Source organism: Cetorhinus maximus, chromosome 13 (genome assembly GCF_964194155.1).
Source record: "Cetorhinus maximus chromosome 13, sCetMax3.hap1.1, whole genome shotgun sequence".
Taxonomy (NCBI): domain Eukaryota; kingdom Metazoa; phylum Chordata; class Chondrichthyes; order Lamniformes; family Cetorhinidae; genus Cetorhinus; species Cetorhinus maximus.
In genome coordinates this window covers 113,896,328-113,913,917 of record NC_135891.1, presented here as the reverse complement: position 1 = coordinate 113,913,917, position 17,590 = coordinate 113,896,328, and the positions used below count along the sequence as shown (strand labels likewise).

The 17,590-nt window shown below is 40.8% G+C and overlaps 2 protein-coding genes across 3 annotated transcripts in view; one reads left to right on the top strand and one right to left on the bottom strand.

The window, feature by feature from the left end:
* Positions 1–17,590, top strand: part of haus8 (HAUS augmin like complex subunit 8) — a 109,847-nt gene that overhangs the window by 41,267 nt on the left and 50,990 nt on the right. The window lies entirely within an intron of this gene.
* ncln (nicalin) overlaps positions 1–17,590 on the bottom strand; it is a 42,958-nt gene that overhangs the window by 23,140 nt on the left and 2,228 nt on the right. Inside the window, exons 1-3 of one of the 2 annotated variants that reach the window (XM_078556043.1) lie at positions 5,024–5,146; positions 4,606–4,796; positions 2,878–3,022 (exon numbers count right to left, since the gene is read on the bottom strand). In XM_078556043.1, the coding sequence (XP_078412169.1) occupies positions 2,878–3,022; positions 4,606–4,782 (322 nt within the window). In that variant the 5' untranslated portion in view covers positions 4,783–4,796; positions 5,024–5,146. Of the gene's footprint in view, positions 1–2,877; positions 3,023–4,605; positions 4,797–5,023; positions 5,147–17,590 lie in introns of those variants that run through there. The other variant, XM_078556042.1, reaches the window with a different exon arrangement.

The following is a 17,590-nucleotide window of genomic DNA, read 5'->3' as shown; positions in this document are numbered from 1 at the left end:
CATTAACCTGTCCTGTCTCTTTTAAATTCCTGCTCTGTGTTGAGTTTGGTGACCTTGGTTGGAAATTAAAGAGATATTAGAATTCATCTCATGACAGTCAGTTAGGAAGGGAAAAGAAAGTCAGCCAGGGTTCCTGCTCCTGACTGCCATTCAATGAGTCCTGTTGTGTCTGTGTGGACATTAGGTAAGGATTGGATTGGGATTGGCTATGAAACACCACAAGATACCAGCAAGATACCAGCAAGATACACGAGGTTGATTAGCATCTGTAGAACTCTACTCCAGAAGGATTCAAAGCTTTTAGGAGACAAGAAACTAAGAATAGTCTGATTTTGAAGCTGATCATCACAGTGAGAATTTATTCCTTTTCCATTATGTTTCATTTCATTTTATCATATACAATATGAGGAATATTAGTGCTGAGAAGTGGAACTCTTCCTCATTTTTTTGATGACCAGCATTAGCATCAAGCACTCCCAAGCAAATTCAGAAACAGAATAAACGTTCAGGTCAATTATAGCTTTCATCAGAACCTGATGCTCCCTGTATTCTGCCCCAACAACACAATTCTGTTCTAGCATCAGAAACCTATGTACTACTGAATGAGTATGGCACTTTTCATTTCCTAGAGTAGCCCTCCTGTGACTTCTGAAGCAGATTGCGAGCATGGGACTTTTTGTTTGCTGTAAGGCCATGACCACCAGTTACAGGATTAATTTGCTCAAAATCATTTGACATATAAAAGCCCATAACACCAGCAGGCAGGGGGATTTTTGCTGCACTAGTGTGAGTCCTCCAGGTGAACAGCCAATATCTAACCTACTTTCCACTTCTCTTTAGCTCTGAAGAAAGGTCATACAAACTCAAAACGTTAACTCTGTTTCTCACTCCACAGATGATGTCTGGCCTGCTGAGTTCATCCATCATTTTCTACTTTTATTTTGCTTTCCTCTAACCTACCCAGTTGCCTAACTCAATATTTAGTTTCTGCCAATTGATCACTTGGGCAAAGAACCAGGTACTGCCGAACAGCACATTGTCAAGATATGAAGGAAGCAAACAAGCTACAGAATGTTAAACATTAGCTACAGTTTTGTAATAGCACTGTAATATAGTATTGGTTATTTCTTGAGCAATTAAAAAACTCAAGAAAAAAGTCATTGTGATATACATTTCCACAAGATATTTTATATTGCTCTTAAATAGTTAATGTGTTGAGTTTTAAATAAATTAATGCTTCAGAGGTGGTAGTAGTTGGTATGGCTACATTATGGCTGAAATATGTGCAAAGCTCCCTTTACAATGCATCATCTTAACCCCAGCCTTACCAGCAGTTAACAACTACATCATAACATTTCCCACACTAGCTATACCAGCAGTGACCTCCCCCCTCAGCACCACTATGGTTTATTTAAGAGCTATCAATTGAACAGCAATAAGCATTGAGTTCTGTGCTCTATCCTGCACCTTTTCATTCAGGTACCTTACAGTGGTCAGAGCAGCAATATCACAGGTTATAGCCATGCTTCACCACCACTGGATCAGTAACCTGGAATCTCCCACCTAACACCATTGTAGGAGCAGCATCACCATCACAAAGACTGCAGCCCTTCAAGGAGCAATGGGGCAATGTGGGATGGGCAATAAATGTGGCCCTACCAGTATTACCCACATCGTAAAACAAATGAAAAAATATAAGACCTTTGCTGAATCAGCCTGAGGAGGAGTTGAACTAATAGGGAAAGGTCAGTATGCTCACAGCCTGGGCCACTCAGTTGCTGTAATCCAGAGGTTTTCAAAGCTGGATCCACAGATTGTAAGGGAGGTGGCGGGGGGTTGTGGAGAGAGCAGGTGTCATGAGGTGTCGTCCACCAGATGATATTTCTTCTATCATTCTGCATTTGTTATCTTTCTAGTGGTCTTTGTTATTTCAGCTGTGGCATATATTTAATGCCATGATAATGTGGTTTTCTTTCTTTTGGGAATTCAGGATAAAGCATTTCAAGATTTCTATTGGGTGATGGTCCTGGAGTGCATTACGAGGGGAAGGGGCCACCTAATAAAGCATGCCAAGGTTTTCCGGGTGTCCCGGAAGTGTGATAATATGGGATTTCTACAAACAGGTTTGAAAACTATTGCCATAAATATATATTACTGAAAAACAAAATCTGGGATTAAGGTTAAGGTGAAAATTTAAGTCAGGGCTCCCTGATAATTGTAACCTGCTCAAGGTTCACATCATCAAACCCCGGGAGAACCGATGGCCTGTAGTTGCCTATTCTCCCCATTCGATGTCAAGTGACAGCAGAATTCTCTGGTGCTGAGACACAAGGTTGCTAATAAACACAAGGCAGTGTTGAAAGTTTGCTTGCATGAAAATTGGCCATTTGAGCTGTAAGATGAGGTGGGAGTGAGAGGGGGCACTGAAGTCAACAAAATATATGAGTGATCAAGACCATGCTAATACATTTAGCATGGCACGCATTTGATTTTGTTCCAGCCTCAGTCATGCAATTTTGGAGAATTACGTCCTAGTGTCCTAGAGACTGGACAGCTCTTCAGGGTGGAGGCAGGAAATGAGGAGCATCGATAAGTTTGAACATACTTCATGGTTGCCAATTAAGGGAGGCAGTAACATGGCAGATAGCTCACTGATAGTCAAGGGAGATTAAAGGGGACCCAAATGAATCCCTTTCTCCTCCCAGTGTGAAAAAAAACTTAACCGTTTAAGAGGATTTCTCCAGAGCAGGAGCCACTTGCATTCATAAAAACAACATTAGGTTGGCTGACTGAAGGCAAACTGATAATACTACACAAACAGCTGTGATTCTGGCTAACAAATTTTACTCATAATCAGACAATAATGGTTCAACCCACCTTCTGCAGCTGAGGCAGTGCCCTGCGAGACAGAAGCTGAATTTGTTTGTTCGTGTATTGACAAGAGCTCATTGTCCTCCAAGGCAAAGTATACCGGCACAATTGTCTCAGTTGCCAACAGCTCTGGCTCGATCTCCATAAACTGCTGCAAGTTTAAGAAAAAAGTCAGCCAGTCCAGTACCCACTGACAAATCAGAGAAGATGCTAAAGTTCCACCACCCAAAATTGTTTTCCCTGATTCTCCTGAAGATGGTCACTAATGTTGGAGTGTGCAGAGGTAACAATAGAAAGTAGGAGCAGGAATCATGGTTATTTTCTATCATCAGCCCATAGTGAGAAGTCAAATGCAGCATCACATTGCGGTCCTTACTGGGATCAGCTAACAGTACACATCAGGGACCTTCCTAGTTACCACATTACACTCTACACTTACCTACTGAGCCAAAGGTGGACCTTAGAGGTCAAAAAGTTTTCAAAAATTGCCACACAATTAAACCTAATAGGAGTTGAAATTTAAAGCTCAATGTTCAATTTTTTCATAAATTCCAAAACATTTCCATGGGCAAACTGTGGAATGTCTGGCATGCAGTTCAGTTTCATTTATCCCTTCAAAAGCAACTTAACTGAAGTAACAGATTTAATTTTAATAAAACATTTTGTAAATTTTATACTCAAGTAGGAGGGATGTCAGTACTGGGGAATAGCAAGCTTTCCATTACTGGCAGCCAATGTTAGAATCTAGTACAGCCAGGCACATTCAATAATGAGTAAATTCGATGCAGATTAAAATTTGCTCCTATTGTCACAGCAACCTACTTGATTTCCAACTTCAGAAGGATCAACATAACATTTTCGCATTACCCACATTAGCTTCTCTGACTGGAATGGCAAATTTGTGCCAAATTAGGGAAGTTTTATGTTGTGGGCCCATGCCCACTAGGGATGGGATTGAAACACTCCAAACACCTTTCAAGTAGGACAGCGACAGCCAACAGATATAGACGACTTTCAACTCATCATTGTTTTGATCACTTTGGATTGATGTCTTATTAAGTGCCGATTGGAGATGGTCCGTGGTTGGATGCTTCAACAAAATCCATTTGTCATTTGGTAGTACAGAGCTTGAGTATTGCTGAAAATTGACACGTTGTCGAAGCTTTTCATCTTGCACTCATCAGGACAATTTGCAAGAATGACAAATGTAAAGAGAACAACAGTTTATACTGCATGAGAAGAGAGCACTGATTGGTTGGCAAGAGGACTCTGTTTGGTAGAGATATTGCCATGGAGAAAGCACCAGTTAACTGTCATTTATTGGTTAACTGGTGCATTCTCCATGGCAATGCCTCAGAATCCACTTGCCAACTAATCAGTGCTCTCTTCTCATGCAGTATAAACTGTTGTTCTCTTTACATTTGTCATTCTTGCAAATTGTCCTGATGAGTGCAAGATGAAAAGCTTCCACAACATGTCTTTTTTCAGCAATACTCAAAATCCATTTGCCAGTGAATTAATTGTGGTACCCATCATCTAGTCAGGCTCTAAATGACACTCTCACGCCTACTTGTGTTTCACTTATCTGTCAAAATGCTAACCTAACCCACTGAAAAAAAACAATTATTGACATAATAATTTTCAGTTACCCCTTATCCTTTATACGCTTGTGCCCCCATAATGGTTTTCTTCACTGTACCTGTAGTTGGGTAAAATACAAGAAAGCTGCTTTACCTGGATGACATCCTGAGGCATTGTCGACATGTTCTGGGGCAGAATGATTACCACTGCCCCTGCGCTCTGTCGTATGGCCTCCTGGAACTTTTCAAAGGTAAACTCTGCTAATCTCATTATCACACACCGGCGGCTCAGCACATCTGCTTCGATTGTTCGAGCCTCTGTGTTCAGCATGGCATTTCTTGTACCTGTCAAGAGGAAGAGGGAAACAGTGTTTTGGTAGCTGCCAATCCTTGGAGCCTATAATCAGCAGGCCCCCAGGCTGCATTATTGTTATTTCAGCTCCCCCAAAGGCAATGTGATAGAAGTTGGAACCAGCTTGACTATGGGGTAATTTGACTAACTCTATTATAGAAGAGAAAATATACTTTTTTAAACAAAAGATTAAGGATCAGCTTGAATGACTTTGTCTTACCTCTAACCTTGGTGGTGTCCTGCACACTCAATTTTGATCCATATCATAGGTTTCTTAACCTTCATCAACAGATTGAAATATGAGAAGAGTCAGACAAACTTCAGTTCTTCAGCATTACACAACTGAAAGTTGATCCTGTCGTTTTTATTTGATCTCTATAGCTTTGGTACAACTTGCCAACAATTCATCCTGGGGCACACGCATTAATGATTATTTGCTGAAGGCATCAGACGGTTGCTGATGTCTGTACAGCCACTCAGTAGAAGTCAATATCCTCAAGAAAGGAGGGTGAAACTGGGGAGAAAAAGAAAGCAGCATTTGCTGGCCTGACAACTGCAGAGGATGCACCCAGGCAAAAGATGCTGCAGATCAAACTCAGCCAGAAAAGAACACTGTCCTTGTCAACCCTGTCCCAAGCCCCTGTTGCTGCCCCTCTCCTGAGCTCTTGCCCCTTGCTTGGTGAGCAGGAAGTGGTGAAGGCTCGGAAGAGGGATGGCAGACAACGGGCACACAACAATGATGTCAGCGGCGGACAAAGTGGGTGATGAGTGGGCACACAAAACTGTTCCTGTTCAGCATCAGGAGTTACAGTAGAATGTCAATGACATTCTCAGTGCACCTTCTGAGCTTAAACAGCAGAAACTGTGCAATAAATAGTGTTCATTGGAAAAATTTAAACTGCATCATAGTGCTAGAAAGACAACATCCTGGAGAATGGCACATGGATTTCTGAGGAAGTTATTAGCTGCTATATAATACTAGTCCATCAGTAAATACAGCAATTAGAAAAGCATGAAGCGTCATGGCATCAATGGACAGTTCCTGATCCGTGACTGCAACCAACCACTACATACTATCCAATGGCCATCTATGCGTCACTTCGAAGCACTAAGGCATATAAATACAGTATTGTTCCATGCCATCCAGGATCCTAATGCCAACACCCAGAGGCATTTTTATAGTTAATATTTATATATCAATATGATGGCTGTGATAAACTTGAAACCTCACTGGAATCCATTTATTGGCCATTGTTATCACTCAGTAATATATAGGATAGTATGTACTGACTATTTGTAAAGTAAGGAGGGACAATAAGTAGAACAGATGAGACCAGGAGGTTGCAACAAGACATAGATTAAGTGAATGGACAAAACTGAGACAGATGAGAGTTCAATCTGTACAAGCGCGAAGGCCATCCACTTTGGGGCCAAGAAAGAAAAATCCAATTGTTTACTAATTTTTTTTCCATTCTTGGGATGTAGGCAAATCTGGCTAGGTTGATGTTTTGAGTCCGTATGACTCTTCTTCAGATACGGACTCAAAATGTTAACTCTGTTTCTCTCTCCACAGATGCTGTCAGACCTGCTGAGTTTCTTCAGCATTTTCTGTTTTTATTTCAGATTTCCAGCATCCACAGTATTTTGCTTTCATCTTAGAGGGACCTACACCTGCTCCTAATTTGTATGTTCATGCTAAGTAGGTCAACAGGCAACATAAACTTGGTTGGTATTCCCTGGAGTTCTCTGCCTCTTTGAAGATGCTCTTAAAACATACCTCTTTGATCAAGCTTTTACGCACTTATCCTAATATCTCATGTGATATAGAGTCAAATTGTGTCCAATAACACTCCTATGAAACTTTAGGGGATGTTTTACTATGTTGAAGGCACTAAATAAATCTAAGTTGTCGTTGTGGGATGAGTGTTGTTTAAAATGTTAAAAAGGACTGGATAGATCGAGTTGATACAGTGAAATGACGACTTCTGGTGTGGGAAAATCAAGAATGTGAGAGTATAATCTTAAAATTAGTTAGGCCACTCAGGATTGAAATTTAGAAAGTATTTCTGGGACAAGTTATACTTTTAAAGGGACCACCGAACTAACGCGAGCATCCTCCATGAAGCTGTTTCTACCAGCACTGAATCCCTGCTCCTGCTGAACCAACTCCAATGGATAGGCTAATGCGTCCGGATGCCTGAAAACCACCTGCCTCAGCAGGCTCTACTCTTATAGTTCTCCGTTGGCCAACGCTCAAAGGGCAGCCAAAGGAAAAGGTATAAGGATACGCTCAAGGTCGCACTAAAGCATGGAGGTATTAACACCAGTGACTGGGAGGAGATGCTGCCCATCACTTGGCATGGTGCCAGCTGGTCCACCAAGGCGCAAGCCACTTCGAGGCTCAGCAACTTGACAGCAAGGCAGAACGGCAGAGGGAGGAGGAGCTGGTCAACTTGGGGCTGCAATTTCCACTCCCCAGTGCACCAACACACCCCCCCACTGCGGAAGAACATGTGGATCCAGAACTGGGCTTCCCAGTCATCTGAAGTCACACCAAGCCTGACGGACGTCATCCTCGAGTCTGAGGGACCGCTGCTGCTGACACTTTTAAGGCAAAGATTGCTAGATGTTTGTTACATAAGGGATACAGACCAAAGGCAGGCAAATCAAGTTGAGATATGTTGCCATGATCTAACTGAGCATGCTCAAAGGGCTGAATAGCCTCCTCCCATTCCTAGGATTCCATAATGGTTTAATAGTTATTTTAATTTTGTCACTAAAGTTTGTTTCTTCACCATCCAATTTTCCCTGCTGGAGTACAATTTCAAAGGCAGCTAGCAGCCCCTTGTTTCCCTGTCAGACTAGGCATTTTTCATGTGAGCTTAAACAGTAAGTGTAGACAAGCTATTTGATGGTTGACATCAGCTAACACGGTAAAGACAGGGCTGAACATAGGATGTTCTAGTATCACAGTAGGTGGTGCTTTTATCCATTAAAGCACAGAACTGAAACCCGACTTGTACAAAATGCATTTAAGTTTGCAAACGATGAAACCAGAGAAAAGGACAGAATACAATATACAAGGGTGTGTTGTGTAAAAAGGGCACTCTAAGGGGGAAAGCTTAACAAAGGATTTACAAAATACATGCCATCATCTACTAGTTAAAAAGGTATTGCTTTCTTCAGATTGTATATTGTCAACCTTTTCTGATAACTGAATATGCAAAATATGATCAATGTCATTGAATCACTGACATATCACCTCTCTCCATCCCGTGACAAAAAGTGGGTCCATTTTTTTAAAAAAGGGAAACAGGAAAAAAGACATTTCTGCTGTTTTCACAGCTAAATATTGTTCTTAAGATCGAATATCGATCTGGTATTTAAACTGATGACCTCAATTCAGAGACAAGTACTGCCGCAGAACCGAGGCCAACAACTCAACTTTTGCTACACAAAATAAGAGCTTTGTGAGGGGGTAACATATCAGCATGAATAGAGGGTTGGTTAGTTAACAGGAAGCAGAGAGTAGAGTTAAATGTGTCTTTTTTTGGTTGGCAAACTGCAACTAGAGGAGTGCCACAGGGATCAGTGTTGGGCCTCGACTATTTACAATCTACATCAATGACTTGGATGAAGGGACTGAATGTATGGTAGTTAAATTTTCCAATGACATCAAGACAGGTAGGACATTAAGTTGTCAAGAGGAAATAAAGAGTCCACAAAGGGATATAGATAGATAAAGAGAGTGGGCAAATATTTGGCAGATGGAGTATAATGTGGGAAAATGTGAACTTGTCCACTTTGGCAGAAAGAATAGAAAGTAGTACACTATTTAAATAGAGAGAGATTGGAGAACCTGGCGGTACAGAGGGATCTGGGTGTCCTGGTGCATTAATTACAAAAAGTTAGTATACATGTGATTAGGAAGACAAGTTGAATGTTATCATTTACTGCAAGGGGAACGGAGTATAAAAATCAGGAAGTTTTACTGCAGCTGTACAGGGCCTTGGTGAAATCACATCTGGAGTACTGTGTACTGCTTTGGTCTCCTTATTTGAGAAACAATATAATTGCATAAGTAGTTCAGAGAAGGTTCATTCAACTCATTCCTGTGATGAAGGGCTTATCTGGTGAAGAAAGGTTGAGCAGGTTGGGTCTATACCAATTAGAGTTTAAATGAATGAGGGGCAATCTTATGTGTTGTGAAACACAAGATCCTGAGAGGACTTGTTAAGATGGATACTGAGAGGATGTTTCCTCTTGTAGGGGAGACTGGAAGACTAGAACTTGGGGTGGCGGTGGGGGGAACAGTTTAAAAATATTGTAGTAGGTCTCCCTTTTAAGATGGAGATGAGAACTTTTCTCTCTCAGAGGGTCTTTAGTCTGTGGAATTCTCTTCCCCAGAAAGCAGTGGAGGCTGGGTCATTGAATGTATTAAAAGCTGCGTTGGATAGTTTGATAGATAAAGGAGTTAAGGGTTCTGGGGTGGGAGGCAGACAGCAAAGTGGAGTTGAGACCACAATCAGATCAGTTATGATCTTATCGAATGGTGGAGCAGACTCAAAGGGCGGAATGGCCTACTCCTGATCCTAAGTCCTATGTTTCTAATCCGACAGGGCAGAACTCCCTTAGTCCTGCCTTGAAGTGAATTTAGATTGTGCTCAAATCAACAACCTTCTGACTCTGAGGTGAAAACACCATCACCAAAGCACTGACATCTTGAAAGATTTTAATCTCTTGATTTTTAGTGCATAGTCTAAGATAAAAAGGTAACAAGCACCTCAGGGATGTCCACTTTTAGGCAAAAAAGATTGCTGTCACTTTTGGAACATCACTATACCATTCTTGGCAAAGCTCCCCTTTAAATGGAAACTGAATTCCTATAAGAGCAAATCTTGTAAGCAAGCTCACCTTTTCTTAGGCAACTGAACTAACAGTAATAAAGCAAGTTAGGCATTCAAAACTTGTAACAGGTTTTATATTCAAAGTTAACGGTTAACCACATGATTCTTCCATTATTCAACAACTTAAGTTGCAACAATGGTGCATTTTCAGGAGAAATAAAGTTGTCTGATTGGTGACCCTTGTCCCTCTCTCCTTCACAAACTTTACTGCCTACTATATTCTAAATTGACCATTGCTTTCTTGCACCTTCCTCTTCCACATAAGTGCCAAACACACTGTTTCACATTTTCATCCTTTGCACTGTGCTTCTAGCAAGGCTATGTAGTTTGCTACTTCAACTTTGTTATTTTCAGGATCTCAAAAAAAAATGGAACTTCATACCTCTCCTCAGTCTAAAGTCCACAGCCTTTTCATACCCCAGTTTTGCATCAGCTCCTTCATTTACTTAAACCTCTCTGTAATTATTTCCGTCTTAGAAATGTCATGCAGAATCAACCCTGGCCTTTTGAATAGGTTTCTCAATAATAAATACAATAGGCTACAGCAGATTATCATGCTTATATTACTCCTTCCAATAATTTAAAATTGTGCAAATTTGCATTATTTTATCGCCATATATAACTCACAATGGGAAGGGAGACCATTTCATTTAATTTCTGTCAGGTGTTCTGAGCTCCATCTGCTTTTCTCTCACACTGTGAGGCAGTAATCCATAATTACTGTAACTGTGATGGATTAATAGGAAATGGGTTAAGAAGCTCACGTGAAATCTTCTCACTCAGACATTAGGGATTACATTTCCAAGATTAATATGTTCTACAATATCTATATTGCCAATATATTTATTCAGTTGTGCAACTCTTTCAGAAAGTAGAACATTAACATCTACAACATTAATATAGTGTAGTACTGCCACTAGCCTATTTAAAATATCACCAATATTCTGCAGAGGAAAATAATATACTTAAGCTAATGTACCTTAATACAGTGCAATATGCTACTTGTGCAATATCTTTCAAACAGCTCTCAGTAATAATACCAGCAATGACGGATCTGTCGCAACTGTAGTTAGATCTGTCTCAAGACTCCACACCCGATTTCAATTTTACTTCTAAGTAAGTTTTCAATCTTACTTGTAATAGGGCCTGTTGAATAGATGACAGACATTTCCAACACAGGAAAAAAAATCAACTCTGGAACCAAAACTTACAATTAAAGAGTACTACAATATAATGATGGGTCATTTCACTCGATTTACAAAAGACAGGACCAACAAACAAAAGAGAATTTCACTAATGTCCTAATTGTACACAGAATCTGGGGTGCTTGCTGCCAAAGCTAGGATGCAGAGACTTTGCACTGGTAACTATGAAAGAGTGGGATTAATTCATGTGGAGTTTGGTAGTGCAGAAGGTCAGCAATCAATCACAGTTTCAGAATTCCAACACTACCATGGAAAATGATTGAATCGGCATCAGAGGATTGACCACTGTAATTGCCAGATTGCTATAAAAATTTTACTGCTTTACTAATGTTCTTCAAAGGGCAGAACATGCCATCTTAACTGGTCTTGGCTACGCATTAACATTATGTGGTTCTCTTAATGCTGTCTGAAACCATCAAGCAAACAAACTCAAGTTGCATCAACAAGGACCCACCTTTTCAGAACAAGGAATGGAGCATTTTGGTTCTGAGATTTTGAGATCCTTGTTGACATGAGAGCTAAGTGGCGGAAGAAGTGTATGCACAGGCTGAAGTGTAAAAGACGAAAGATGAGACAGAGGTCCAGGTGGAACAACTACTGAAGATGCAGTACTGATCAGGCTTTGTTGAATCTTACATGGCAAATGGATTCTGATGCTTCTGTTTATACATCTTATTCTAAGACCAACAATTTAGAGGCACTTCAGATGCTGGTCCTGAGAAGGTCTTGTACATTGGTCTGTTGTGGTACTGTGCCTTCATGTACAGTAGTTGCAAAATAAAATGTGAAAACTCAAAAAAAAAATGCAGCTTTGCCAAGGTCATCAACATCTTGAGAACTTCTATTTATCTTCCAAGTTGGGGTCAAGCCCATGTGAGCCAGGAATGCTAAACTGCCTCGCAGACATGCATGGACAAGACAAGAGGTCGGTCCATCTACAGATCTACAGGTTGACTCAAAATAACAAAAACAACCCAAGTGGTGCCAAGAGCGGCTGTTTTAATTCTGCCAATGCCAGTGAAGTTAAGTGGAAGACTCAAAAGGTGCATTCTTGTGCCATCAAAGACAGCGATATTTTGGTGCAGCCCTCTTACAAGTAAAGCTGCAAATTAAACAAACAGTCTGAATCCCAGCTCAAGTCAACGTCCAACAGGCAGGCAGGTTTTGAATGGAGACTGAGAAGCACATATAGTGGAAAATCTACAGGGATGATAGGTTAAATAGAATTGGGCTGCAAATGCCCTCTCTCTCAAGTTATTATCCCACTGTTTGAGGCACCATCTGAACTTCTGTTAATATTAGTCTTACAACTACATCCAAATACCACAGTTCTACACATCTTTTGACTCTTAGAACCCATTTACCTTTCCATTCTGAATTGTGAACTGAACAAATGTCTTGTTAATAGGTTAGTGAGTAATTTGAAATCAGTCTGTTTTGGTAATTGTACATTGTTTTATGTAAATTTCTAAATTTAATTGAGAAAACACAAACACCTTTTTTTAAAAAAAAAGACTAAGCAACATTACATAGTCAACAATTTACTCTGCACACATCTCAGTCTCAGGGCCTTATTAGGCGACGTAGGAAAATCTACCCACACCTCCCCCCATAAATGCCAATCAAAATCATTTCTTTGCCAAGTGTTTAAGCTGTTTCTGCTTCCTTCCTCCCTCTTACACACAGATCACATGAAAACCTGGAGTTGCCAGATATAACTGTTTGAGTCAGGGATTTAGAAGTCCAAAATTCTAGCTTGGTGTTTGTTGCCACTCCAACATCATTTATAACAAACTCAGCAGGTTTTCTAGATTGTGGGCTGTTTATCTGAGGCCTTCTCTGTAGGTGGGTGTCATCACTTTACTGGTTATGTACAGAAAGTATATGCTGCCTGGGGACCTCCGAATCTCTTAACAGCAAGAGCAGTATTACTTTAGGCACTCCAATTGTGCATGCACACCAAGTGAATACTACTATGCTATATTACTCTCCCTATGGTGACATGACATTTCTTTCAACCTTGCTGGAAAAAAGCTCTAAACCCACTTCCAGGAGTGGAATATTCAACCACTGTACTCAGCGGGCCAAGTATTGTCCACCCTCGGTGGATTGTGGAAAATATAAAATAACCTTACCTGTCAATATACAGAGTTAGGTTGCATAATTTTACGTATAAAAAGTTGGTTCAGGCTGAAATTTGATTCAAGGTTTCTTCAGTCAGGAATGGAAAACCACAATGGGGACCAGCTAATCAACATGCACAGTATTACAACTAGGGTTTCTGTCTGTACAGCACGTTTTTTTTTAAAAAAAAGGAGTTTTGGATATGTAGAAATTCCTAAAAATTTAAACCTAAATTTGGCCTGATATTTTTTAAAAACAGGCCTCTTTATGCCCACATACTTCTGCAGCTTGTGACATGGAGATATTAACTCTTGAAGGTATTAAGAATCTCAATGAGTTTGTCAGCGGCAAACTCAAACAAAGGTCCCTTTATTGTGTAGTTCAGTTCTGAACTTGGAAGGGTGAAGAATCTTAATCACGATGGTCACCCATGTAACACTGGGTCTACTTTGCATACTGGTTTCAATATGTTAAAGAAACAATAAAACACACAAACTACCACACATTCTGCATGATACTAAGTTCATGACCTCAGATGGCTCATTCCACTAGTAACAGATGTGTAACTAGAACCTCACCCTTGTGCTACACAAGTTAAAATACTCTCTTCCTATCACGATGTTTGTAAAGGGCAAAATTTAATTGCGTCTATCCAATCAGACTAAAATATTTCTGTGCTGTACCATATGGATTACAGCTGAACTGCAGTGAATGCAAAAACAGCAGCCACTCTGTGCCAATATTGTCCCAATAACAAACAACGCACAGATTTTCTCTCCAATGGTGTTGTTTGAGACATTGAGAAATCGCCCTATTCTTTATCAAATCTCATAGCCAAATCAGTAGCAAACAGATCAATCCTTGGGTTGCATCATGGCCTGGAATTGCCTCTGTGGATGCAACCCAGTAGTTTAAGCTATTCTGCCAACAGCAAGTTCACAGAATCTTTATAACATAAACGGCGGCCATTCGGCCCATCAAGTCTACATTGGCTCTGAAAGAGCATTCTACCTAGTCCCACTCCCCTGAATTATCCCCGTAACTTTGCACGCTCTCTCTTTTCAGATAGCAATCCAATTCTCTTTTGAAATCAATGATAACAAGTGGTATCTGATACCCTTGGCTCTGCGCTATGATGTTCCTGACCATAAAGATCTGCTCGCTGCATGATCTGCCAACCCAGAAGCCTGCCTGTTCTTTGCGGAGGGTACCGTCTACTTCTGCTCTCAATCTGTTCAGCAGCACCATGCTGTAGACCTTGCCAGATACTGTCAGCAGTGTTATGCCACTCCAGTTGTTGCAGTCGCGAAGTTTCCCTTTCTTTGGCAGCTTGACGATTACTCCTCAACTCCAGTCATTTGTGATGTCCTCCTTGGTCCAGATCTTGTTAATCAGGTCTGTGGGCTCTGTTGTGATGGTTTTCTTGCCGTGTTTCAATAGCTCTGTTAGTATCTCATGATCCCAGGTGCCTTGTTCTTCAGGCTGATGGCTCTTTGGACTTCCAATCTGGCAATTTCTTCAAGTTGATGTTCAGCTGTTGAGGTGCTGGGCTGGTTGAGAGAGTGTTCCTGCCATCCTTGCCCTTCATTAGTACACTGGTGTTGCTTCTTGTACCAGTCATTTCCCATATAATCCTGTACAGTGTCTTGGAGTCATTCCAATTTGCTGCTTCTTGTGCCTCCCTGCCGTTTAACTCTATCCATCCTCATTTGTCTCTTCTGCAGCTCCTCTTCACAACTTAATCATCTTCTCATCTTTGTTCAATGTTCTTTTCCTTATCAGTGATTTCAATGCTAAGCTCCATGGCAAACGGCGAGGGCTGAATAGTATGATCGGGCCCCATGGGTCAGTAATGGGAATACCTTCTTCAAACACAAGGGCATCCACAAAAAGACATGGCTGTCTCCATATGGTAATTTCCTGAACACAATTGGCTATTTATGCACCAGCAGCAGCAGATGGAACCTACAAGCTGTCCAGACACGTTGAGCTGCTGATGTAGGATCTGATCACCACCTTATGTTAAGCAAGATCCACCTGAAGTTACACTCAAATTTCCTACAAATTTCATTAGAACAAGCGAAAACAATCAGGAACGAAGTGAAGTATGAAATTCACACCATATATTTTTTCTTTAAGCATGCAAATTAAAATTTCAACTCATTTAACCATCGTTTATACACATTAGGGACAGCATACTGAAGATCCTGCAATCAGGGAAGCTTTTTAATTTTAAATGTGACTTACACCAATACCATAAAAATGTATTCCGGACAATATTGGACCCGAGATGAGCTTCTGACCCCACATCCTCTCCATCATCAAAAGCCTCTGCTTCCACCTATGTAACATCACCCATCTCTGTCTCTACCTATGTTAGTCAGGCTCAGTAGATGGCACTATCACCTAGGAGTCAGAAGGTTCTGGGTTCAAATCCCACTCTAGGACTAGAGCACAAAAATCAAGGTTAACCCTCCAGCTCAGCACTGCGGAGTCATTAAACTGCTTGATCAGCTGGATGTGATAGGGCCATGGGATCTCTTTCGAAGGGGTAGAGTTATCCCTGGTGCTCTGACCAATATTTATCTCTTGATCAACATCACGAAAACAGATTATCTGCTCATTATTACATTGCCTCCTGTGGGATCTTGCCATACACATTTTGATTGTCATGCCTCCTACATTGCAACAGTGACTACACTTCAAAAGTACTTTATTGGCTGTAAAACGTTTCAAGATCATTGGTATTCATGAAAGTCACTATATAAATGGAGATCTTTCTTTCTAAGCAATTCTGAAATCCTCACTTATCCTTTTGTAACTCCCAGACCCAACTATTCCAATGCTCTCCTCTCATCATCCACCTTCTGTATCCTTTAGCTCATCCAAAACTTTGCTACCCCATATCCTCACTTGCACTAAGTTCCATTCATCTGTCACCCCTGTGCTCACAGACCTATACTGGCTCCTGGTTTAGCAACAGCTCGCATTTAAGGTTCTTGTCTATGATCTTGCCCCTCCCTATTTCTATAATGATCAGCCCTACAACCTTTGAGATCTGCATTCCTCTAATTTTGGTGCACCTCCAATTTCCTTCACCCTCCACTGGCAGCCTTCAGCTGTTTAGGACCTAAGCTCCAAAGTTCCCTCTTTAAACCTTTCTGCTGCTCTCTTCATTCAAGACACTCCTTAAAACAAACTTTTGGTCACCTGCCCAATTTTTCCTTATGTAGCTCAATGTCAAATTTTGTCTCATAACAACCTTATGAAGAGCCTTGGGAGATTTACCATGTTGAAGGCACTATTATAAATGCGAGTTGTAGCTGTTGGACCTAAAAATCTGGTCACAATTTGACAAAGCATTCACGACAAGGCTAATTTCAGGAAACTTGTGTGTAAGGCTCTGTAACTTTGGTATGGGCCCATTTTATTATGAGCAGGGCAGAAGGATCGTTGACAATTATAAAAAATCAAGGAGATTTGGGCTGTTGTACTTGAGCACAAAATTCCACAACATTTTATGCTATATATGTGATTTGTCCTTCGCCTGGTGAAGCTCAACGCAAACTGGAGGAACAGCACCTCTTCTTCCGATTAGGCACTTTACAGCCTTCCGGACTTAACATTGAGTTCAACAACTTCAGATCATGAACTCTCTCCTCCATCCCCACCCCCTTTTTCCAATAATTTATATTTTTTTAATATATGTCTTTCCCCACCTATTTCTATTATTTTTAAATTTATTTCCATCCATTGTTTTATCTCCACCTTTTAGTCCATTTCGATCCCTTCCCCCCACCCCACCCCCACTAGGGCCATCTGTCACTTGCTCATCCTGCTTTCTACCCTTAATGTCACCATTAGCACATTCCTTAGCTAATATCACCATCGTCAACACCCCTTTGTCCTTTTGTCTATGACATCTTTGGCAATCTTTTCTTTGCCTCCACCTATCACTGGCCCTCTATCCAGCTCTACCTGTCCAACCAGCTTATATTTCACCTCATTTCTATTTTTCCTTAGTTCTGATGAAGAGTCATACGGACTCGAAACGTTAACTGTATTCCTCTCCGCAGATGCTGTCAGACCTGCTGAGTTTTTTTTAAAAAGCTATTTTTGTTTTTGTCTCAGATTTCCAGCATCCACAGTATTTTGCTTTTATATATATGATTTGTTTTCTGCATGTGTACATGAGCTCAAATATGCAGAAAATTCCAGGCCAGTATCTTTAGGATATCATTTCCAACCATACGGCATTCACTCAACATTGTATTGGTGATGAGAGTTTGTGTTCAAACCTTGATGGGGAGCTTGAAACCATAATCTTGTGGGATGAAGCAAGAGCTCCGAACTGAACTGAGCTGACAACCAGAGGTGAAGTAAAAACAAAAAATGCTGGAAAAATTCAGCAAGTCCAGCAGTAACTGTGGAGAGAGAAACAGAGCCAATGTTTCAAGTCTGTAGGACTCTTCTTCAGACCTCTTCTGACCTGAAACTTTAACTGTTTCTCTCTCCACAGATGCTGCTGGACCTGCTGAGTTTTTCCAGCAA